The 23,864-nt window shown below is 40.2% G+C and overlaps 1 protein-coding gene across 1 annotated transcript; it reads left to right on the plus strand.

The window, feature by feature from the left end:
- Positions 1 to 3,829: 3,829 nt before the first annotated feature.
- On the plus strand, positions 3,830 to 23,208 carry clcn1b (chloride channel, voltage-sensitive 1b). Its single transcript, XM_073485277.1, has 23 exons — positions 3,830 to 3,895; positions 6,026 to 6,248; positions 8,811 to 8,942; positions 9,098 to 9,226; positions 9,415 to 9,548; positions 9,966 to 10,043; positions 13,063 to 13,141; positions 14,156 to 14,281; positions 15,350 to 15,434; positions 16,563 to 16,664; positions 17,287 to 17,371; positions 17,955 to 18,110; positions 18,217 to 18,286; positions 18,377 to 18,487; positions 18,892 to 19,105; positions 19,189 to 19,322; positions 19,690 to 19,871; positions 19,959 to 20,040; positions 20,136 to 20,218; positions 20,532 to 20,576; positions 20,688 to 20,792; positions 21,809 to 21,895; positions 22,180 to 23,208. The coding sequence occupies exons 1-23, from the start codon at positions 3,869 to 3,871 to the stop codon at positions 22,642 to 22,644; spliced, it is 2,934 nt and encodes a 977-aa protein (XP_073341378.1). The 5' UTR covers positions 3,830 to 3,868; the 3' UTR covers positions 22,645 to 23,208.
- Positions 23,209 to 23,864: the final 656 nt, after the last annotated feature.

The following is a 23,864-nucleotide window of genomic DNA, read 5'->3' on the forward strand; positions in this document are numbered from 1 at the left end:
TTGATGTCATGTTTTGGCCCTGCGTGGCACAGATGGATGTACAAGGTTACATGGTGACACAAATGTAAACATAAGGTTGAGAGAGGGAGACAGCAAAGTCACCTGATGTGAATGAATTGCAGCTTTCAATGTCTCTCTCACGCTGTCAGTCTTTTGCCTCTTTTTGTTTCTGTCACCCTCCCCTTTTGACAATTCAGTAGTCTTTAGAAGGCAGTATACTACGGCGGCAACTTAGTTTATTGCTACAAGAAAAAAAATTACAATGATAAACAATACTTGATAAATGAATTAAAATGTAAATAAAACTGACTAGATATGTTATGAATGTACCTAATTATCCCAAATGTTTCCAACAATGTTTGAACACAGAGAAATACATAGTTTTGTTCAAGGTCACGGTGCGTTTCAGAAGGTCACCTGCGGCTATAACTTCTAAGAAAGAGTCGGTGTGTAAGGAAGGAAGTTGACGAACGTGATTAAACATAACGCAAATAAAACTTTACCTTGTCTGTGTCACGTAGATAGACTTTCATTGGCAATGGTGCTTCTTTAACTATGAAAACTGCAACTCCACTGACTCCAGGCAACTTAATTTTTGAGTTTTGATTGAGAGACCTTTCAATCAGTAGGTGCATTTACACAATTAATTGATTATTAAAATAGTCTATGATTAATTTTCTGCCTAACAGCTACTCGTTACAGCAGTTGGCTACTTTACATTTTACTTGGGCTTCAAGCACAATGTTTTTTTTTATAATATCAGTATTAATTAAAGTGGAAAGAGAGAACTTTCCCCCCCAACGGTTCCAAGTTATATTATTGTTGCCGGTATTCTCCTCAGAGTAGCAACTACAAACAGCCAAATGTGAGTTTATTCATTCATTTAGTCCATAATGGAAGCAGATACAAATGGTGCCAGGCTGCCAGTGTCTTACAGGGAATCAACCTAAATGTTGATGGTGTCGTTATTCTATATCATAATGACATTAGAAAAAACAACAACAAAAACTTGCTAGTTTGATAAAATAGACAAAACTAAACATGGCAGATGATAGAAACATTTGACAGCATTTTGTAAGTATTTTTGTGCTTAATAATTTTTACTAGGCTATTATACTCACAGTTATATGTCCAACAGTCAAAGGAAAGAATAAATGAAAATGTAGACATATAAAATATGGGGAAACAAAGAAAAACACTGACAAGACAAGAGAGGGACTTAGCAAGAGGAGGTCCTGACAGGGGAAGTCTGTTTGCAGGTCTTGGAAAGCCGTTGCTACTGCTGTCTGAAGTTTAATAAATTACCATTAAAACAATTAAATTACTGTCATTCAAGTTGGTTTCATTGACTACAAGTTTCAAACTAATAAAATCTGCTGGTGTGTTGTTAGAAAGCTCACCAGACCTCAGAAGTCCGTTCCTCATCTCAGCTCTGGCTGCGGAGGCTAAATTAGCCACTGCTAGCATAACACACCTGAATCTCCTACCGAACTGAACGTTTGAAGTACAGATGCATTGTGGGTAGCGTAGGCGCCAGGTCTTGACGAGAGAGAGAGAAAGGAAATGTGGAGGAAGATGTCTGACAACTGCCCACTGTGAGTTAACAATGTTAGAAGAGTATAATGTAAGAAGTAGATATAGTTTTATAAATGATTTCTATTTTACCAGTTGAAATAGTAATTATTATTCATATAAGTTAACTAACCTCACAGTTAGTTGACTAGCTAGCTAGCCTACCTAGCTAACAAAAGGAATATTGAAATGCAGCTTAAGCTACATTAAGACACTGGGTTGAAACAAAATGCTATATATAAGTTAATTTATAATATATCAAAGATTAGCCAAATTAATGCAAAAGTGACTTTACTCTAGGACACTGATTAATGGCTGGGATGATAAAGAAATACACAAAAAATGGGTACATTAGCAAAGATGTATGAAGTTAGTCATTTCAAAAGCATTTCACATATCCCTACTAGGGATGCACATTTCAAGCAATTTCTTTGATTGATAGTTTGCTGCCTTAACAATCCATCATCACTTAATTATTAATAATATGAAACATGTTTCATACGTTTCATGACGTTTTAAATTAAATACATTAAAAAGTAGAAAATTGATCAAATACGTTTTCTCACACCAGTATTTTGTATTTTATTTTGAAATATGCAGCAAGTATTTGAAATTTGTGACAAGATCATTTCAGATCGATCTGTGCCCATCTGTGATTAATACATTAATACATTACATCGGTTAATAAATTTTATGTATGTTGTTGTGTAATTGGTTAAATTCTTAGCAGCAATTAATGATTAATCATTAACATTCCTAATTCCAACAACACAACAAATGAGAAAAACGTTTGGCTTTCATTATTTATGGCACTTTGTTGTGCTCATTGTCAATATAAACAATATGGTGGGTCTAAAATTTGTACATGCGTACGTCTTAAACGGTGGGCCTGTGGTGGCTATCCAGCTGTCCAGGATATTGCTGCCAACAACCATGTCTGGAGGCATATTTTTGGACTGTCCGTCTGCCATATCAATGTCTTAGGAACATCTTGAAGGAATATCTTAAAATTTTGGCGCAAACGTCCACCTGGACCTAAGGATGAATTAATTAGATTTTGGTGGTCAAAGGTCAAGATCACTGTCAGCTCAAGTACGTACCATTCTCGTGAACATAATTTCTCAGAAACACCTCACAGATATGTCTTTGTATTTGCCACAAACATCCACTTGACTGAAGAATGAACTAATTAGATTTTGGGGGTCAGAGGTCAAAGGCTATAACTCAAGAATTCGTAATTAATTATGACAAAATTTCACACAAACGTCTAATAGAATAAAATGATGAAGCGATGATATTTTATGTCCAAAAGGTCAAGCATCAACTTCACTTTGACATCATAATATTCTGCAAAAAGACTTTAGTAGTCATTATTCAACGCCATAACTCAAGAACAGAAGGGGAGATTATGACCATATTTCACATTTGGCTGGATGATGAATTGATGACACTAATCTTGGGTGCCCATCTTGAAGCCGTGGTGATTGTATAGATCTTCTCTACTGCTGGGTTGAACATGTGTTTGAAGCATTTAGAATTTGTAGCTTTTTTGCAGCAGCATCCATATTTGAAGCATTCTAGTTCACTGTAAGCTCGTTGGTTTTGATACTGAGCTTCAGTTGATTGTGGTTGCACCATGTGATAAAACTAGCAGTCTTCTGTACTCCGTACTGTGAAATAGTCTAGAAGTGAAACAGCATGTCTCTCACTGGAGAAGACATGGATGTAAACTGCAACTCGACTGGTTGGCAGAGGCATACAACCGCGAGGCCGTAATTCTAGTTATCTGAAAATCTGGTCATGGGGCACATCTCTCACCCTCTTGCTCCATCCCTCTTCCTCTCCTTGGGGAAGAGGGGGGTGGATCAGGCCTTGCGGGTAGATTAACAAACGCGTTGAACAGCAACAACAACCACTTATGTAAGAGGATCAGATGATTGGTTGTGTATTGTTTTGGTTTCTTTTGTGATTTTCTCTCTCTCTTTCTTTCTTTCTTTTTTTTCTATGGTGGCAAAGATGTTGCCGTGGCGGCCTGCCATGGTGAAACGTTACCTGCGAAAACACTGCATGGGAAGTACAATATTTAAGTAACAAATCCTTCCCCCTCTGTGGGCAGTGCACAGCTTCCTCTCGTGTCCCTGCTTTTGATGGTGTCTGGTGCCAGTGCCTGTTTGATGATGTTGATGGATTAGTGCTTTGGTGTTAATGTGTAGTGCAGCAGCGGTGGTGGTGGTGAGGTTATCTGCAGTGTAGGACAGGAGACAGGACAGGACAGGAACAGAGCTGCTAACACATCATGCTTAAGACAACTGATGAGGAACAGGTAAAGACAGGAGGACCAGAGGGTCTGTCTGGTCAGATGGTGGAGGGTGATTTTCAGTCATGTGCTCTTCTGTGTCTTTTTTCTTTGATCTCCACGAGTTACTTTTGTGGATCTGTTCACATATTTGATCGAGTTCTCTTTTCCACTTATGGCTTTAATTGGTTGTTTGTGCAACTAGATGAAGTGTGACTGTTTGTAGTTTGTGGTCTCTCACACTAGATGCAGATTAATATACTTTATAAGAATATACTGAAAAATTAAATAGTGTATCGGGTATACAGAGTATTAATGTATTTTTACATTTCTTTTAAATGTACTCAAATCGGATTACTGCCAAATCAAATATGAAATTTACCAACACAATTAAGTTGGATAAATCATTTTTAATCGAAACTCCAAAGCGGTTGAAACGTGTGGTATGTCTTTATTATAATTCATCTCACTTTCTGTTGTTGTGGTCTTATTATTTTGAAGAACACAAGAAACACAGCTCAAATGTAAATGGTACGCATGGTTTCCGACCGTTGTGCAGCAGATTAGACGTTAATGTGAGATTAAATTTAATGGAATCATTATTATTAAAAGCAGTGATAAGATGAAAAAGATGAGATCAAAACTTTGATAAATTATTCAGTATATTTGCATGTTATCCTTTAAGCCTCTACACAGCAGAAGCAAAGACAGTACATTGGATTTTTGTCTGACACTTTTAGCAAATAATTTGTTTAACTTGTGAAGAATAACCAAAGGATGACATTCAAAACATCTGGACGACTCATCTAATGGCAAGTACATTTTCTATCTCGAAAAATAACTTTAAATCCTTTCCTGCAAATTCATCATTGTCTTGCCCTTAACAGCATGTCCCTTTAAAAAAAAATGGAAGTAATAGTAATATCCACCCAGGTCTTTGTATAATGCCATATAATTAAAACTGAGTATAGTCGTTAGTCAGTAGTCTGCCGTTAGTTCAGCTTTTTAATGTACAGCATAAGTACAAAGGTGATGTAACAAACACTTGTGCTCATAAAAGCTGTTAGTGGTGCAGCACTGTTCTGAATAACAGTTTGTGGTTCATAGTGTTTAGTGAGGTTTAAAATAACTTTGCGATGTGATTTAGAGGCATCAAAGTTCTCAAGAGCCTTTAACAGTGTAACTGCTGGCCACCTGCTATGTGGTGTATTCATGTATTAATTATAAGCTTCTAAATCAGTCACTTTGTCATGTGGTTGTAGTGACTCATGTGTAGCAGTGGACCGGTTGTGTAAAGCAGTTTTTGTGCACACACACTGAGGAAAATCTAACCAAACTGAGATTACACCAACTTGTCTGTGTCATTCCGTGATTGTCTAAACATTTTCTTGTTATTTTGTCATTGCTTGATGTAGTTGTGAGCATTTTGCTATGCAATCGTTCTGGTCCTGGGCCTCATGCTTGGATGTGTCAGCTCTCTTTTCCTGTGTGAACATGAGACAGAAATGTGTGGCAGTCAGCCCTCCTTATGATTTAGCCTCTTGCTTTGCTGTGTGGTGGGATGCATGTGATCTGTAGGTTTCAGTTGCACATCATAGCTGCACCTGGATCTGCAGTATTTTACAGCTCTTATGGTTTTAACGAGTGTGGTGCGCTGCAAAATGATCACAGTGGATTACAGGGTGTCGTGTTTTCTGACCAAGTGAGTGTGTGTGCAGTTGTAGGTGTAAAGTGCACACACAGTCGGAAGGGGAAGATGTGGAATGTCCTCTCTTCCAGGATCTGTTCCTCTGGCACCTCTCCAGCTCCTGCCTCCTCTCAGGGAGGGGTTTTTCCGATCTCTATGCCCGTTTTGTCTATTTATGTCGCCCAGGGTATTCAGGTTGGTGTGTATCCCTTACACACACGCCGCACATTCCCCATCTCTTTCTCGTTATCTCAAGACTCTTCGCACTGGATCTAGTTTTATCCTCCCCTCAAGTCTCAGTTGTCAGAGGTATTTTTCCTTCTCTTCCCTCTCTTCTTTTCCCTCCTCCTCCTCTTCTTTTGCATCTTGTTTTCCTTCTCTACAATCCTAAGGGGCCCAACAAACACATGGTTTCTATCACTTTTTTTTAAATTATTAGTATTATTATCAGTGTTTCCCCTCCGTTACAGCTGTACGGGGAGTACAGGGAGCAGCTGGGAAACTTCGCCCGACGGGAGGCTGCACGTTTGCTGACAGAGAGACAATGGAGGAGACAGGCAGGGGACAACACCGCAGCCACCGGCCGAAGAGGGCTCGGCCGGCGGCATCACCAACATCACCCTATGTCCTTGGAGTCGCATCACAGTCACGCATCTTCCACCAAGAAGCCTCGTCCCTACTCCAAATGCCAAGGTGAGCATTTATTCGAATTAAACACACACATCCAACTGCTTTATAAAAGTAAGTATATATCATGGTTTTGCAGTATACAGTGTACAATATTACACAATTACTATTATGATTATCAGTTACAGGGACCCTTAAATTAATGAAAACAGAAGGGGTTTTTGGTTAAACAAATGCTTTATCACTTGAAACTTTTAAACTTTAAATAAACTTTAAATATATATGATTTACTAGCAATAATACAGTAGAATTCAATATATTAGATAAGCAAATGTATACAGTATTATAACCCTCAATTTTAATACCATGGTACACCTTAAAACCTGTATACAGCTACAAACCCACCCCCCTGTGATATCCAGGAAACAGAGGTGAAATTGAATAACACACCTTTACCTAAACTAAATACATTTTTGAGTTGCTGTTACTTCACTTATTTTTTTATTTTTTCATCACACTACATTCCAGAGAGAGCAGCATTTATCTGATGGCTTCAGTTACTGGTTACTTTGCACATTATGATTTTACATGCAACACGATGAGCTCATAAAATATGATTCACTGCTATAGTTTAATTAGGCTGCCACACAGAACACGAGGAAGTCTGGACTGGCCATTTGAGTTCAGGAGTCCTTTAAAGTACCCCACCAACACCTAAACAAAACAAAGTGTTATTTGTTATAAAAATGTGTTATTTGGATTATTCATATTTTAGTCATCATTCAGCAGCTCATATTTTCTGTATTTTCTGGGTTACAATCCACGTTACCAACCGAAGTGAAGCATTTATTGTTGTTTTTTTAGGAACCCATCCACACCGCGCATGATAATATTAATATAGGCTCTGTGTGTGTTTAATATATCCGAGCCTATAAGTTCTTTGTTAATTTCTCGGTGTGACTGAAATGAGCCGTATTTCGTAGGCCTAATGATGAAGCCTAATCCTCTGAGCGCACTTTAATTTACATTCTTGAATCACATATGCCCAAGCACTCCTTGTTCTGTGGATTATAATAAAAAGGCATAGGAAAAGAGATTTTTGTCTCGACATGTCATTATAGGCTACATTATAGAAGGTATAGGTCTATTGTGTTTCATATGACTGAACCTAAAAATGTATTCCCATCTCATAATATATCAGACTTTGATCCTTTGTCTGCCTGCTCGTCCCTGTGTCCAAGGCCATTCCATTATTTAAAAAGATCTCGGCTATTTAATTGGGCTTTTTGTTGAAAGTAACTAAAAAGTAGTGTAATAAGTAATATCACTCTACTCAGTCAGTAATATTGTAACATAATATATTACTTTAAAATGAAGGTAACTAGTAATATGTGATATATTGCTTTTTGAAAGTAACTTGCTCAACATTGACTGTAGATTTAACTACCCACCCACAGTACATCAAATAGTTATAATGCATCCGCAATGATAATCCAATGATATGATGATGATAATCACTTACATAACATTTTAAATGTGGAACCATTTATTTAAGTGTTTTTGCAGCGTGTTATTGCTACTTTTACCATGTAGATCTGAGTACTTCCTCCACCACTAACCTCAGTTTCTCAATAGTAATTACAACCCTGCCTGAACTACCAACAATAAAACTTTGTGTAATCCATTATCTGCATTAATGTATTATTAAGTTAACTCTGTGGAAAAGGGGCAGGTCTTTAGAGTGAGTACTTGCGGTTGTTAAATTAATATTGTGAACACATTGTGTAAGATAGGGGCAGATTCAACAGTCTGGTAATTGTTGAGGACATTGTGTATTGTAGAGTGTTCATGCTGTTCTGTTACTCACACCATGAACACGTTTCTCCACTGAGTCAATGGACTCATCACATTGAGTACTACAAAGCCTGTATAGCTGTTAGGTGATGCCTGTTGTTCTGCTGGAGGTTTGTCGAGTGTGAGAAAATCGTTCAAATGATATCACTTTAGTCATTTTGCTACCTATTCAACATTCCTATTCAATATCAAAATCCTGAGCTTCTAGTCTATAAACTTTTAAAAGATAGCATCTGTATTATAAACAGGGTGGGAAAAGTTTGAAAGGCATACTTTAAGCAAGGAATTCTGGCAAAAGACGCATTGAGCTGTGTTATTATAGCGATTATAGATTTAAAGTCAGTTTATCTCAGCCTGTGTTGCATCGAATTTTATCACACTGGGTTTTTTTATATGTCAGAAACTTTGTGGATGTGCATCCCTAAAACCTCTTTAAGCACAATTTTGAAGTCAGAGTATTTTTACTCTGGGATGAGATGCGTCTTTTACTGCAGTGAATGATTTAAACACTTTCATCTCTCCACTATCAGTGAATAAGTGAGTGAGTACGTTTTTCAAGCAAACGCACATACATTCAATTGTAAATGGAAAAAAAAGCACAAACCATTCAGATCATTCTGTGTTGTACATCTGTGATGAGCTATAGCAACATCACTGAGTCCATAACCACACTTCATGATTCCCTCTCAGGCATTGTGATAACAAACTGTCAGAAGTTAAATCAAGAGATAAATGGACACAAGATGAATCATTAATTGTACATCTCTGTCCCAGATTGTTTGGCTCGTGTGCGGCGGTACATAGTGACCAAGATGGGGGAGGACTGGATATTCCTGGTTCTTCTGGGACTGACTATGGCTCTGGTCAGTTGGAGTATGGACTACGCCAGCGCCAAGAGCCTGCAAGGTAACACAGGCCAAGGTCAAAGAGATTATGACTGTCAGATTTGCAGTTTGATAACAGAGGATTCTGGTTACTGCTCTCTATAATTACTCAGTTTATACCCCTGTGTGTAATGCACTTTTTCTGACCTCTCTTCTCTTTCCTTTTCTCTCTTTCAGCCTATAAGTGGATACATGGGGAGCTTAAGGGCAATGTGCCGCTCCAGTACCTCGCCTGGGTTACCTATCCCATGATCCTTGTCATGTTCGCCTCTCTCTTCTGTCACCTGGTTTCCCCACAGGCCATCGGTAAGCTCTCCATCACCTGTCAGCCTCTGTTATTCACTCTCAGCACCTGTTTTTTACTTGTTATACCACATTTGTCTGCTTTCTGGTTATAGGATGGCAGCACCACTGTTTCTTTATTTATTGCGCTCACCATCCTTCCACTCAGATGTCTCCTCTCCTTCTCCTTCTCTCCTCTGTTTTTTCTACAGGCTCTGGTATTCCCGAGCTGAAAACCATCCTGAGGGGTGTAGTGCTGAAGGAATATCTGACCCTCAAAGCCTTTGTAGCTAAAGTCATCGGGCTGACTGCTGGCCTGGGCAGTGGGATGCCAGTGGGCAAAGAGGTAACAAACACCCCTTTTTTCATCTTCTTACAATCTGTTTTTCTATGTATCTACTATTATTGATCCAGCATCACTATTATCATCCTCCTTCCTCTCCTTTGTTTAGTCCTCCACCTCTCTATCTGCTCTTTCTCCAAGCTCAGAGGATAATAAATCATCTTCTGTCATGTTTTTCCTCTTTCCCTCCTCTCACGGGATTGAAGCAAATTATTCAAGTCCTCAGTGAAGGAGAGCATTCATTTTCCCCATTACATTAGCGGGGCAACTGTCACATCCAGCAATTACACAGTGATTTATCTGTTCTGATACAACATGTCCTAGTTTAGACTCCCTGTTTTACAGACAGTATACAGTGTCTCTTTAGATAACATTACATGTCGCTCATCTGTGTCAGTGATTTCCTCCCATCACCTCCAGGGTCCGTTTGTCCACATCGCCAGTATCTGTGCTGCTGTGCTGAGTCGATTCATGTCTATCTTCTCTGGAGTCTATGAGGTAAGCCAAGGCCCTGACCAAAACAGCCTACATTACCCAGAAGCCTTGTGTCCTTGCTGACTACAATCAATGCACTAATGTGTGTGGAATGCAGTTTTTCCATTGTAACTTCCTTTGTTGTGGTCTTTGTTATAATTACAGGATTCCCACAGGCTCTTAAAAATCTTTAGCTTTAGCTTTGAAAAAATCAATTGTTTTGATTTTAACCATGCTAGTCTCAAGTCTCAAGGAATGGCAATGTCTGTCTGTCGGTTGGTCCACCACTTTGATGGTGAGAGATATATCAACAACTGTTGGTTGTTTGGTGATCCACTGACTTTATCATCTAGCACAATTATCAGGTTTAAATTTAAATTTGTACAATGCTTTGGAAATAACTGATGAAATTCCCAAGAGCCTCTGCTGCACTTTCTGTACTACTGAGCAAACGTTGCACACAAAGCCTCTACAAAATAGTCAACGTTCTGCATCGCCTCCACTTATCAGACCCATCTGAGAAGTGAAGCCAATGTAAGTAAACCCGCATTCTTTCAAATGACCAGCCTGGGGCGACTCCACTGGTTGCAAAAAGAAGTCTGATTGTATGTAAGCCTATGAGGAAATTAGACTACTTCTCCCTTGGTTCATTACCTCAGTAAACACTTTCCTCATGAGTTTATGGTATAAATCATTAGTTTCAAGTCTTCTTCAATGCAGCAAGATGTTCATTTTGTAAATTATGGTCCCATTCATAGTAAAATAGATGAGTATGCTTTAGGGCATGACTGCCTGGTGCTTGACAATTCACTACTGCAGTAACTTGTCGATTAGGATGGAGACGAAGCAATGCATATCCATTGCAGTTCCACCTTCTCATACAAATAAAGTCACTTCTGGCTCCAAAAAAACAAAAAAAAACAAACACAGCAACAGCCATAATGCCAAAACAAAATAAAATCTACTAGAGACAGATCATTGTTCCTAGCTACAGTACAGACTTTAATTCTTGTTTTTGATCAACACTTTTTAAATGATTTCACCATGGATTTTAAATTACAAACGAGTTTGAATTCGCCAGACATGCCATTTTTGAGTCCTTGAAATTATTTGAAAGGTGCTTGAATTTGATGAAAGTGGGAACCCTGTGACTGTTGTTGTCTCCCATCTGTCTCTCTCCCACCCAGCCCACGCCCTGCCCTCCTCTCCCTGGTCTTTGTTTTGGCTCGCCCCCTCGCACCTCGTCTGTGTTTGTGTCTCACTGTATTAATAGTGTGATGGTAATGTCTGGCATGTGTATTAACAGTGACCTCCCATATCTCTGTCTCCCTCTTTCCCTGCTCTCTCTATCTCCACCTCCCCATGGCGTTCTCATTCATTGCTGCTTGTTTGTGTCCCCACTCCTCCCTCTTTCTCCCTCCCTTGCTCCTTATCCATCTCCACCCATGACCCTTAACCCCAGAATGACACCCATAACCAGGACCTGTTGGTGTGTGCGTGTGCCGTGGGAGTGGCCACCTGTTTCGCTGCCCCGGTGGGAGGCAAGTCCCGCCCTGCTCTTCCCTCCTGACTCACTCAGGCACAGGTCTGCGGTCAGCTTTGTCCTCCTGAAATAACATCAGTAACACATGGAGGTTAAATCTGACCTCAGACCAGTGCTCTGCACTAGATGTGATGAATAAAACTGAATGTTTAAATATACAGATTAACCTGTCAGAAATGCTGAGCCAGGGATTTTAAAGTTTGACTTTAGAAGAACAGTTCAACATTTTAGGAAATACACTCATTTGCTTTACTGCTGAGAGGGAGATGAGAAGATTGATACCACTCTTGTGTGTACGCTAAATAGAGCCAGCAGGGAATTAGGTTAGCTTAGCATAAGGACTAAAAATCCACCTATCAGCACCTCTGAAGCTCTCTAATTAATGCAGTGTTTTTTTTGCCTGATGTCATATTGTTCAGACTGTATTATGTGCAGTCTTGGGGCAAAAACTGTTCATGTCAGCCTTTAAGATGAATTAGAAAAAAAGATGAAACGAACTACAAAATATCAACAAACTGCAGGAAACATGGTTGAAGTGCATGTGAATTTTTTTTAACTTTCAGACCGAGCCAGGCTAGCTGTTTCCCTCTGCTTCCAAACTTTATGCTAAGCTAAGCTAATTGACTCCTGGCTATAGCTACATATCCTCTGTACAGACATAAGATTATCAATCTTCTTATCTAACCCTGACAGGAAAACAAATACATGTATTTCACAAAATGTTTAACTCTTCCCTCTATCTTACCTCACATTGGTGTCTATCATCAGCAGTAATAGATTCAACGGGAACAAACATTTATTACCGATTAGACTGCCAGTACAGTACACGAGCCTTGAATTAAACTGTTCTTTCTGCTGTTAAGCAGTGAGCTTCAGAGTTTTCAGCACCACAACCCTCTTTTTAATAAGCGACAGATTCAAAAATGTATATTCTTCTAATAAGAATAATGCAACACAGATCATAAAAGACTCTTTAAAAAGTTTCATAGGACCTCATAATTCAAGGTCATTAATAATCAATGGAAATATTTTATGTCTGCTATGCTTGATTTTTGGTCTGCAATCAGCTGCAGGGATGTGTCTCTTTGGACAATGTGACCACTTCTTTGCCTGATTGCTTAATAGCCTCTACTAAGTCTGATTGCTGTCATAAGCATGTGCTTCCTCTGCTTTATATTCTCGTGATTTGAGTTTTCCCTCCTTCTTTATTACTTTTTTTTTTTTTTTACCATACTTCAGTGAACATTATTTATTCACTTTATTCCATTTTGCTTCCCTCTGTCAATTCTCCCCCTGTGGTTCCCCATTATGTCCTCTCCACCTTGATCTTTTATTCTCTCTTCCTCCAACTCACTCTCCTGTCTTTCTGTCTACGCCCTTGTTCCTCGTCACCTTCGTTTCCCCTTCATCATCTCACGCCTTTCATCCCTCGTTGTCTCTCTCAACCCTTTATTTCCCTCTTGTTTTTTTCCTCTCCCTCTCTGTTTTCTGTGTCAGTAGAACCCTTATGGTTACACAGATATTCTGACTGTTGGCTGTGCCGTGGGGGTGGGATGCTGTTTCGGCACTCCATTAGGAGGTACTGTACAACTTGCACACTGCCTCTTACAATCAAAACTACTGCACACAACATCCCTCTGTACCTGATCACACTGTACTAAGGCTTTGAGTTCTAGCTGAAATGTGTCAGTAGCACAGAGTTTCAAAAACTATTGATTTTTCTTATTTGAGTCTGTATTTTATTGAGCCAAGATCTTGTGCAACTGCTTGTCTTACATGTAAGAATAAAGCCCAACGCGTACTGGAATTTTAAGACCAATATCAATATTATTATTTGAGTGTTTAAAACATCCAATAATTTATCAATATTGATAATTTATTGATAATATTGTCAGTCAGTTTTAGAATTAATAATGACAAATACCCTTTGACTTTATTGGTTTAAATGTAATGTTTTTGTTTTCTGTGGCAGAAACACACAGAGAGCAGGACTGCAGAACGAACGCTTACAGCAGCTTTAAAATACATTTTAGTTGCAACTATACTTAATATCTATCAATGTACATAGTATACATAACATCCCTCAATATGCACAAGCTCAAAACCACATTTACAACTCAGTTTTTTAATCACCATAAAAAGAAAACAAATACAATGTGAGTCCTTAAATATTATTTATTGCATCATCTTCTTCTGTTCAGCAGTTTTTATCTTGTTCAGAATAATGTGTCTGATGGCTCTGATGTTTATTTTATTGCTTCACATGCTGATTATGCCCCTGTGTATGTGCGTGTGTGCAAGTGTGTGTGAGTGTGTGCGTGTTTGGTTGAGTTATAGTGTGTGTATTCACTCCCTGTAGTTCTTCTGTTGTGTATAATTACACCCTCAGCTTCAAGTGTTTTTGGACTCATTCTGCTTATTTAACTAATTTCTCTCCTCTCTCTCTCTCTGTCGTCTTTCCCTCTTTCTCTCACTCTCTCCTCCTCCTCTCATATCTCACACCATCCATCCTCATTTTTCCTCTCCTCTTTAATCCCTCCTCTCCCCCTGTCCTTCTCCTCTCTCCCTCTCTCTCTCTCTCCACCACCACCAGGGGTGTTGTTCAGTATTGAGGTCACGTCTACCTACTTTGCGGTGAGAAATTACTGGCGGGGATATTTTGCCGCCACGTTCAGCGCCTTCATATTCAGGGTGCTCTCTGTTTGGAACAAGGATGCTGGTGAGAAGCTGAACACACAGACACACACTGTCTCTCTCTCTCACGCACACACGGACACACATACTGTTGTAAAAGACCGCTGAGCTGGCATTTAATGGAAAGTAGCTGAATATGACAGCTAAGTAATATTTGCTTCTTTAGATAAACCAGAAATGTTTCAAGTCATCACTTACAGTATTTTCCCAATCCACCAGCACCAGCGAATTATATATTATTATATTATATTATATATTATACATATATTCACAACTTGCATTTAAATCACTGCACCATGTATTTCCTTTACTGTGTCAACTTCTTGCAGTTCATGATAATCTCCAAATATTACATTTTATAAACGAGCTACAACTCAAAGTCGGAAGTCCAATATTCATCTTCCCAAACATCTTACAACAGAGGTCAGTTGTCAAATGTTAAGTTCTTACAGTTTCTATTTCCAAAGGAAATGAAAGAAAATGAAAACCAGCTCGGCAACAAATGGGAGACAGGAACAGTTAGCGATTAGCTGGTGACCATGATGTAGCATTTAGCAACTAAAGAACAAGATATTTCCCTCAGGAGGTGGTGGGGACCAAAAACAGAGCTAAAAGGAGAGTTAATGTTGGGCTTGAATCCATCAGGTGGACATGTAGTTGACTCCAGTGGGATAATAATGTTGCTCCGTGTCTGTAGGATTTGTAAATAATAATATAAATTATTAATTAATTATTGTAAATAAGTTTGCCAAATCAACTTAAATATAAATGGTATTGTTTCTTCTTCCCCAGAGTGTGGCAAAAACAACAACAACAAAAAAGAATTTCCAGGTTCAAAGTCCTAAAAAACATGTTTAAAATATATTTAAACTGCTGTTTTGTAATTTTGTTATTTTTGTAATGAATAAACCCTTTTATTCATTACAAAAGGCTTTGTTCCCTCTTCCAGTACTTCATTATCTATTATATTTTATGTCCATTCTTTGATGTTCACTTCAAACTCAAGATATTGAGCTAAGAAAGAATGAGGGACTGAGATCAAATGTTTGTTTGAAGTTTATGATTTTCTTTGTTATATTTCTTTTTCTCTCAGTCACAATCACAGCTCTCTTCAAAACTAACTTCCGGATGGATTTCCCTTTTGACCTGCAGGAGCTGCCTGCATTCGCAATAATAGGGTGAAGATATTTATGAATATGTGTGTGTGCAATGATAACGTATGCCTTTTTTGCATCAACTTTTGGTTTGCTATTGATAGTAGGGCAGTGGGAAGTATTCAGTTCTGTTACTTAGGTAGGTACAGTTACTTATAGCAGCATTATGTCATTTTTTTATCCTTAAAATAACAGCTTCAGAATCATTTTGATGGTACAGTGTCTTGTAATAGGGTGAATGGTGTCTCTGTCTCAGCCACTCCGCCCCCCCATCACTTGTTTCTGCACTATGTAACTTCAGTGAGGGGAGGATCACAGTGTTACACACATTTACTTCAAGTTCAACACATGACATTGTTAAGAATGAGTTTTGTTTGTAGTTAGCACCTACATTACGTCTGACAAATTGTTAAAGACCTGTATTTACGACAGTGGTGTTGCACTCCAAAACTGCCGGGGTTGCCAAATCACACACAATGCCAATTTCTACATAATGTTGCTTTAAGTGAAATGATATAAAATATGATCAGGAAAATGAACTTTAAAATATGTCTTGTGGCTGATATTATTATATATTACATCATTAGATTATTATAACTCATACAATAATGTAAAAACAGGATTTTAGTGTTGTAGTTGGTTGAGGTGGAACTCATTTTGAATTATTTTGAAGGGGACTGCAAACAATGATTCTTGTCATTACGTATTAATTTGCTGATTATTTTCTATACTAATTGATTGAATGTTTAGTTTGTACAAATTAAAATAATTAAAAGCAAAAAGAGGCAAATCCTCACATTTGAGAAGCTGGAATATTTTATTTTACACATCATATCTATAAACTGTTGGGTAGTTTAAAGTAAAACAAATCATCATGTTATAAGCTATTCCTTTGTTTTATATACACAAATATCAATTTGTAAAGCAACTAGTTAATAAAGCTGTCAAATGTCATGAAGTAAAACTCACAGTATTTCCCTCTGAAACATAGTGGAGTATAAGGAGAGAAACACTCCAGTAAAGTACCATTACTTAAGTGCAGTACTTGAGTAAGTGTACTCAGTTGCGTTCCACCACTGGCTATAGAAATAGTCATACCTGTGTGTGTGATGCAGTGTGAGCAGTAAGAACAAGTTGTTTCTCATGTTTTAGGATCTCGTGTGGCTTCCTGGGGGCGTTCTTCGTCTACCTGAACAGACAGGTGGTTCTTTTCATGAGAAGACCGACAGCGCTCACACGCTTCCTAACCAAACAGTGAGATCCCAACACACACACACACACACACACACACACACACACACACGCACACGCACACGCACACGCACACACACACACACACACACACACACACACACACACATACACACAAACACAAACCATGCATTCCCTGCTGCTGTGGATTAATGGACCCCTCGGCTCTAAAACTACAGTGATTCTGGTAGCAGACATTGTTCCAAGCAACTCAAACCATTTGCGCATTCAAAGCCAATTCCTCTTAATGTATCTCAGCTCCACTCTCTGAACTCATCAGTCTCACAACACTGGCCGGGACAGCAGCAAAGCCTTAACAACCTTTCAGCCAGTTATTCACTCAATGTGGAGATTCACTTATCCTCTGAGACTCAGCAGTCAGGGAACATTAGTCTCCACCATTAGAGAGCGGCGAGCAGCAGCACCAGGAGAGCTGTACAATCAGTGGTGGTACACACTCGCTCTCACACTGTTATTTCTGTTACAAGCATCACTTATTTTTCCATGTTGGGTGTTTCTTAGAATACACCAGGCTTCCTGTTAATGACTGAATGTATGTGTGTGTGTGTGTGTGTGTGTTTGTTTGTTTGTTTGTTTGTTTGTTTGTTTGTTTGTGCACACCCAGTCGATTGATCTATCCAGGTGCAGTGACGTTTATCATCGCCACCTTCACGTTTCCTCCTGGATTTGGACAGTTTATGGCTGGAGAGGTGAGACAATCTCACGCACTCTGACTTCTTTTTAATGTGTTTTCATTAATATTTCTGATATCTTTGAAAAACTAGGCCAGGTGGATATAGATCAAGTGATTTAGTCAACTAGCAAAACACACCTGAATCTCTGCCTGAACTGTGGGAGAGTTGCATTATGGGTAACCTGGGTAGTCGGCAGGTTTTCACAAGAATTTGTGAAAATGTAAAGATGATATCTTCTGCTTCAGCAGTTTTCATCATTTTTTAAACTGTCCATTATGATTCTGACAATGTTATAGGAGTGCAATGCTAGTTTAAATTTAATCACTACTGGAGAGTTATTGTTGAAATTTAAATACCACAGAACTACCACTGGAAATTCAGGTCCAGTCTCTTATTTCAACTCTTCTTAGATCATACAACCCTGACTCCAAAAACGTTGTGATGCTGTGTGAAACATAAATAAAATAGAAAGTGATCATTTGATAATTTAATCTGTTTTCCTGCTCCTGGTCTTACTGAAGAATGTGATGTGCACACAGCAGCATGGTTGAGAAAGAATCATGTTAAACTGTTTATGTGTGTCTGTCTCCTCTGGCAGCTGATGCCCAGGGAGTGCATCAACTCCCTGTTTGATAATTTCACCTGGACCAAAATCTCAGGATATCCTCCTCCGCCCGGCCTGGGTCGCTCATCTGCATGGCTCCATCCACACGTCAGCGTTTTTGTCATCCTCGTCCTTTTCTGCGTCATGAAGGTACCTCTCCCCCCTGCACTCAGTGTTCCTTTAAATATATGTGAGACACGAAAAACCCCTCTAGGATTGGTCTCGATTCTACCTTGATCCTGTTTTTGTGCTGCAGTTCTGGATGTCAGCAGTTTCCACCACGATGCCCATCCCCTCGGGCGCCTTTATGCCAGTGTTCATATTAGGTAAGAGGATTTTGTAATGCGAGCGCAGTATCTCCTGCTGAGCTTCAGTTCAATTTGTCTTTACCAGCATGTCTTATCTCTGTCCTCAAGGAGCTGCTTTTGGTCGCCTCGTAGGAGAGATCATGGCCACTCTTTTCCCAAATGGAATCCTGTTTGATGGGATAGTCTACCGCATCCTGCCGGGAGGTTACGCTGTCATTGGTCAGTCTCTTAATCCTAGAGCTGAACTCAGTTTCCCATTGGCCTGGAGACTTATCGAAGGCTGAATATTGAATTGCTGACATTTGCCATCCTAGACCTCTGTCTGTCCTGATATTAAGACTGCTCTTCCTACAGTTCAAATATGTGTATCCAGCAGCAGTTTAGGAATAGTTTCACCATTTTCACTTGACTTGGTAGCATCTCTGGTCAAAATGAGGTCTCGAAACAGTGTAATTATGTATAAGACTTTATAATTTTACCCAAAACATTTCAATTTCCACAAATTAAACCTTTAAAGTCTTTAAAAACTCTTGGTATGATGTGTACATTTGAATACTTTTTGCCTATTTAATACTATTACTATTTCAAATAACACTTTACCCCTACCCTCTGCTTTCCACCAGGTGCGGCAGCGATGACGGGAGCCGTCACACATACCGTTTCCACTGCAGTAATCTGCTTCGAGCTGACCGGTCAAATCTCCCACATCCTGCCCATGATGGTGGCGGTCATCCTTGCGAACATGGTGGCCCAGGGTCTGCAGCCTTCTCTCTACGACTCCATCATCCAGGTGAAGAAGCTGCCCTACCTGCCTGAGCTGGCCCTCGGGCACATCAGGTAAAGTTCAACCCTTATTCTTTGTGTTTATGTTTTCCATACAGCTAAGAGAAGTATTTATTGTTGTTTCTCTGTATCCTCAGCAAATACAACATCTTTGTGGAGGACATCATGGTGCGCAGAGTGAAGTTCCTGTCTTCTCATTCCACCTATCGGGAACTGAACCATCTGCTGGAGAACACAACGCTGAAAACCATCCCCCTGGTCGACTCTAAAGGTCGGGTGACTTGCTGATATTGATTCCTCTTTTATGTCTGTTCAGTAATTGAAGCTACAGAAGATCAAAAACATCTTTTCCATTGAGAAAAGCCTTGGGTGCCGTTCTTTGCTCTTCATTCAATGAAAGGTCTGATATAACTGATGCTATAGCTGCATCTACGCTAGAGGAGGCACCATTGTTGTTTTCAAACGAATAGTCGCTGTTTCCAGTCTTTATGCTAAGCTAAGCTAACACCCTGCTGTCTGTAGCTTTAAAGTTAATGTACCAGCATGAGACCGGTATCGATCTTCTCATCTACCTCAAGAAAGCAGATAAGCATATTTCCAAAAATGGTGACCTTTTCCTTTAACCCTTCTCTCCTCAGAGTCCATGATTCTTCTGGGCTCCATCGAGAGGACAGAGCTTCAAGCCGTCTTTGACTGGTGGCTCTCACCAGAGAGGCGAGTCTTTGAACGAGTTCAGAGCTCACCAGGCCAGGGCTCCAAAGTCAGCTGGGAGTCCTTCAGCTTCGTGGATGAGGAGGGCGGAGAGGAGGGCGCAGACAAGGTGAAAAAAAACCCATAGATTTACTCACAGGAAGTAGTTTAGCTTGAAAAATGTATGATGCAGTTACCAACCATGTTGTTCCTGCAGACTGCTCCAGTACAGGAAGAATGTAACGGGCCGATGCCATCCCCTAAACCTCAGGAGCCCTCCACCAACCACACAGGCTCCGGTAACATGACATTTCCACTGCGCATAAAGACAAGTCCACCTATCAAGTGTCGCATCCTCTCTCCTCTTACATGTGTTGCCATATCTCGTCCTCAGACAAGCGCAAGCTGCCTTCTGTCAGGAGGACCCTTCAGAGACTCTTTTCCTCCACGTCGTCATCAGGCCAGACTGAAACTCAGGTACGTCGCTAAGCTCAACCTTGCATACTCATCATTTTGACCCCTAAAGCTCAGAGCGCATCACTGATCTGCTGTCGAGCGAGGCAGTGACAGCTCAGACAGGGGCATCACTCCAACATGGCAGCTTGAGCCAACTTCACAAATGCGATGGGGTGGCCAGGACATGATGCATACATAAAGGAGTTGACATGTTGTGCAGTGGGTGATGACATTAAACCACCAGGGGTCATCTTATCATCATGTATGACTTTTTCATACTGACTGACTACCCATCCATCTGTCCCTCGTCCTTTCTGTTCCCGTCTTTCTTTAGGAGACCACGGCCCCGCCGCTGACTGACACAATGTCCCCAGAGGAGGTACAGTATCCTATTGATTCAGCATCACACAGCCAATAACGAGACAAACCATCCAAAGAAAAAATTAGGAACGCAAAGTCCATCTCTATGCCTTGTGATTGGATGTTGCAGATCAAAGCCTGGGAAGAGGAAGAGCTGGACAAACCAGTCGATATGGAGCAGATTCGTATAGACCCCTCCCCGTTTCAGCTGGTGGAAAGAACGTCTCTGCACAAGGTGACCACAGCAACACCTGGCTGACATTCACGCACCCTGATGATGCAGTTATAAGTCATGCACAGTAACCGTTTCATATTTCCATGCGGCAGATTTTAAAGGAACGATTTGACATTTTGGGAGACGTATTTGTACTTTTCTGTACTTGTACTTTTGTCACAAACAAGATAACACATGTGAATGAATAAACGCAGCCCTGTCGTTCATTTAAATGGATCCATTAACTCAGTGGGAGTAACAGCGCAGGGGGCTCCACAAATAAAACGCATGGTTGCTCATGATAAAAGGATAACCAGGCTCCACTTTTAAAGCATGCTTGATTTTTTTCTCTATGCTTAGCTAACTGTCTCCTGCCAATAGTTTTATATTTAGTATACAGACACAGGAGTGGTCAGTCTTTTCATTTAACTCTTAGCAGGAATGCGAATAAAAGTATATCCCAACATGGGAAGCATTGGTCAAGCATTAAAACACAGGACAATGTAAATTTTTTTTAATTTATATTCTCTTTTTTTACATTTTAAAGGAGCCTATGAAAAACAGCTGGATAAAGTCTTCCTTTAGTTAAATTTGAGCATCAAGGGGGACTGTCATGCACAAATCAGCAATAACACTGTAATGTTAGCTAGGTAACTAGTTAGCTACTGAGACACCAGCAAACTAATAGCGATAGTTTTATGCTTGTTGTAAAGAGTTCTCACAACCCCAGGTTTGAAGTGTACCTCTGAAAAACCCTGTGTGGAGGGTGATGTAGCCCCCTAGATGTGAATGCGAAAACAGAGGGGTAGGGCTAAGTGGTACATGTAGGAGCAAGGGATGTATTGGGATTGAACCTAAAAGTCAGGATGTCTGCTTGAAACCCTGAATTTCGTGCTGTTAAAGAGCCATATAACTCCTCTTTTACATGTGTAGAAATGTTTTTTTCAAGGAACAGAGCAGTCATGCAAGCAGAGCACTGTCACACCACAATGCGTTTAACACTGAATGGATGATGTCCTTTCTCTTTCATTACTCAGACCCACACTCTGTTCTCTCTGCTCGGTCTCAGTCACGCCTATGTCACCAGTATTGGAAAGCTGGTGGGCGTCGTGGCACTGAAAGAGGTAAAGTCACTTTTTTTTTTCTCTTCTTCATTTTTCTCTTTATCTGCATGTTTTAGTCAGCTCTCTTGCTTTAATGCATCACGATATTGAGATGTGATGATCTCATGTTGTAGGCAGTCATTCTGTCACGGAGTGCATCATGCTTTACGCTCTAATTCATGCGGTTATTCCACTTACCGCCCACAACTCATCTCCCCGGATGTTCTCTTTAGTGATACAACAATGTCACTTCAACACATGTTTCTCTGCTGTGTTTGCTCCAAACTCTTTCTCTCCTCTAACAGTTACAGAAAGCTATAGAGGGCTCGACTCGCAGCGGAGTGAGGCTTCGTCCCCCTCTGGCCAGCTTCAGAGATGCCAGCAGGAAAGCCAAGAAGCACCAGCCTCCCTCGTCCACCCCTTCCTCGCCAACTCGGGACAGAGACTTGTGGGGGGAGGGGAGCAGGATGGAAGGGGAGCTGGTCAGGAAGGAGTCCAAGGAGGATTCCCAAGGGAAGGCGTCATCTTCCCGAGGAGCTCCCGGGTGTGACACGGATTCCTCCTCCCCCAGCAGCATGGGGAGTTCCAGCAGCGGCTCCCCTACCACGAACGGAGCTGACGGTGCTTCAGAGGAAGCAGCGTCCCCCTCTACCTCCTCCCCTACCTCACCTTCACCCCCTGCCTCACCTGTGTCACCCACCAGCCCTGTCCTCACACTGTCCTCCCTGCAGGAGGAGAGGGAGAGCGAGGAGTCAGATGAGCCCATATAGACGGGGTTTAAGAGAAAAGACTTTTTGATTTCGCTCCTTTCTCCCAGAGACAGCTGCTGTCTGGGTGGAGGAGTCGGGGTCACCCGTTCAGCTCACAGCGAGCAGGACGGGTTGGTGCACACACAGCTCCTGAAACTTGTAGTACTGGATATTTTTTCTACTCTTACGACAATCTCACTTTTTCACTCAGAATCTCAGGTGCCTTCCTGTGTCTTTTGAACTGCAGACGAACAAACACGTTCAGTCTTCATGTCACTGATGTTCAATGTCCATCCATATCTCGGAAATGTTGAATGTAGCTGTACATCATATATCAATGTCTGTTAATTTCACGAATTACCTTTGATCAAAAATTAACTGACAGCAATGAACTGTATGATAATGAAATGATATATTGATGAAGACTTAATTAATTTGACCCAGAGGTCAAAGAGATCATGCATTTAAAGTTTACTGATTGAGGTTAATTTATCTTATATCTTATCATATATTTTCTGTATGGTAAATATTCAAATCATTATTACCTGTCTGTAATTTTTAAAGATAATAAATATTAAAATTGTCTACTAGCTCATTTTAATTATTTACAACAATTAGTTGTAGTTTAATATGTTGGCACGATAACATTTGCTAATAATTAGCATTTAAAACAAAGTACAAGTGAGGCTCATGGGAATGTTTTGCAGGTAGCTGCGTTCAGACTTCAGCCCTGAAAAAACGCAGCCATCTCATTCATTTGAGTGGAGCCACTCCAGCGATGCAGCGGACTGGGAGTCCTCTAGCAAAAAAGTTGAACTTGGCATTACTACTTTACCGCAGTGCATCTTCATCATCCAACAAGGCATTTCGGTGCAAGTGTACATTTCTGGTAGACTACTTAAAAAAATTAATGCTGTATTTTTGTTGTTTAGCTTGCAACTGACGAAAGTTTAAAAAGTTGCCGCCATGAATCTTTCAAGAGTTATAAAATCTTGTCTGTGACTTTTATTAGCTACAGTGCAATGTTTTGGCATTCGATATGCCTCCAAAGTCACATATCTGTTGCTCAAGGAGGCCTTAAAGAAAAAGTTCACCCAAAAATGAAAATTCAGTCACTATCTACTCACCCCCATGCCAATAGTAAGTCCTGAGAATGAGACTCAAAAATCAATTATCTTTCTTAGGAACTGTTTTAAGAGTTTGCCTACATAACATAGTGTTGCTTTAATTGTCCTCCTAAG

The sequence above is a fragment of the Pagrus major genome, chromosome 17 (assembly GCF_040436345.1).
Source record: "Pagrus major chromosome 17, Pma_NU_1.0".
Lineage (NCBI taxonomy): Eukaryota > Metazoa > Chordata > Actinopteri > Spariformes > Sparidae > Pagrus > Pagrus major.

Bases quoted from the DNA above. Each gene is read 5' to 3' on its own strand.
- clcn1b (XM_073485277.1), top strand. From the start codon at position 3,869: ATGCTTAAGACAACTGATGAGGAACAG. The intron at 19,323-19,689 runs GTCGGGTGACTT...TTCTCTCCTCAG, and splicing joins CCCCCTGGTCGACTCTAAAG to AGTCCATGATTCTTCTGGGC. The intron at 19,872-19,958 runs GTGAAAAAAAAC...TTGTTCCTGCAG, and splicing joins GAGAGGAGGGCGCAGACAAG to ACTGCTCCAGTACAGGAAGA.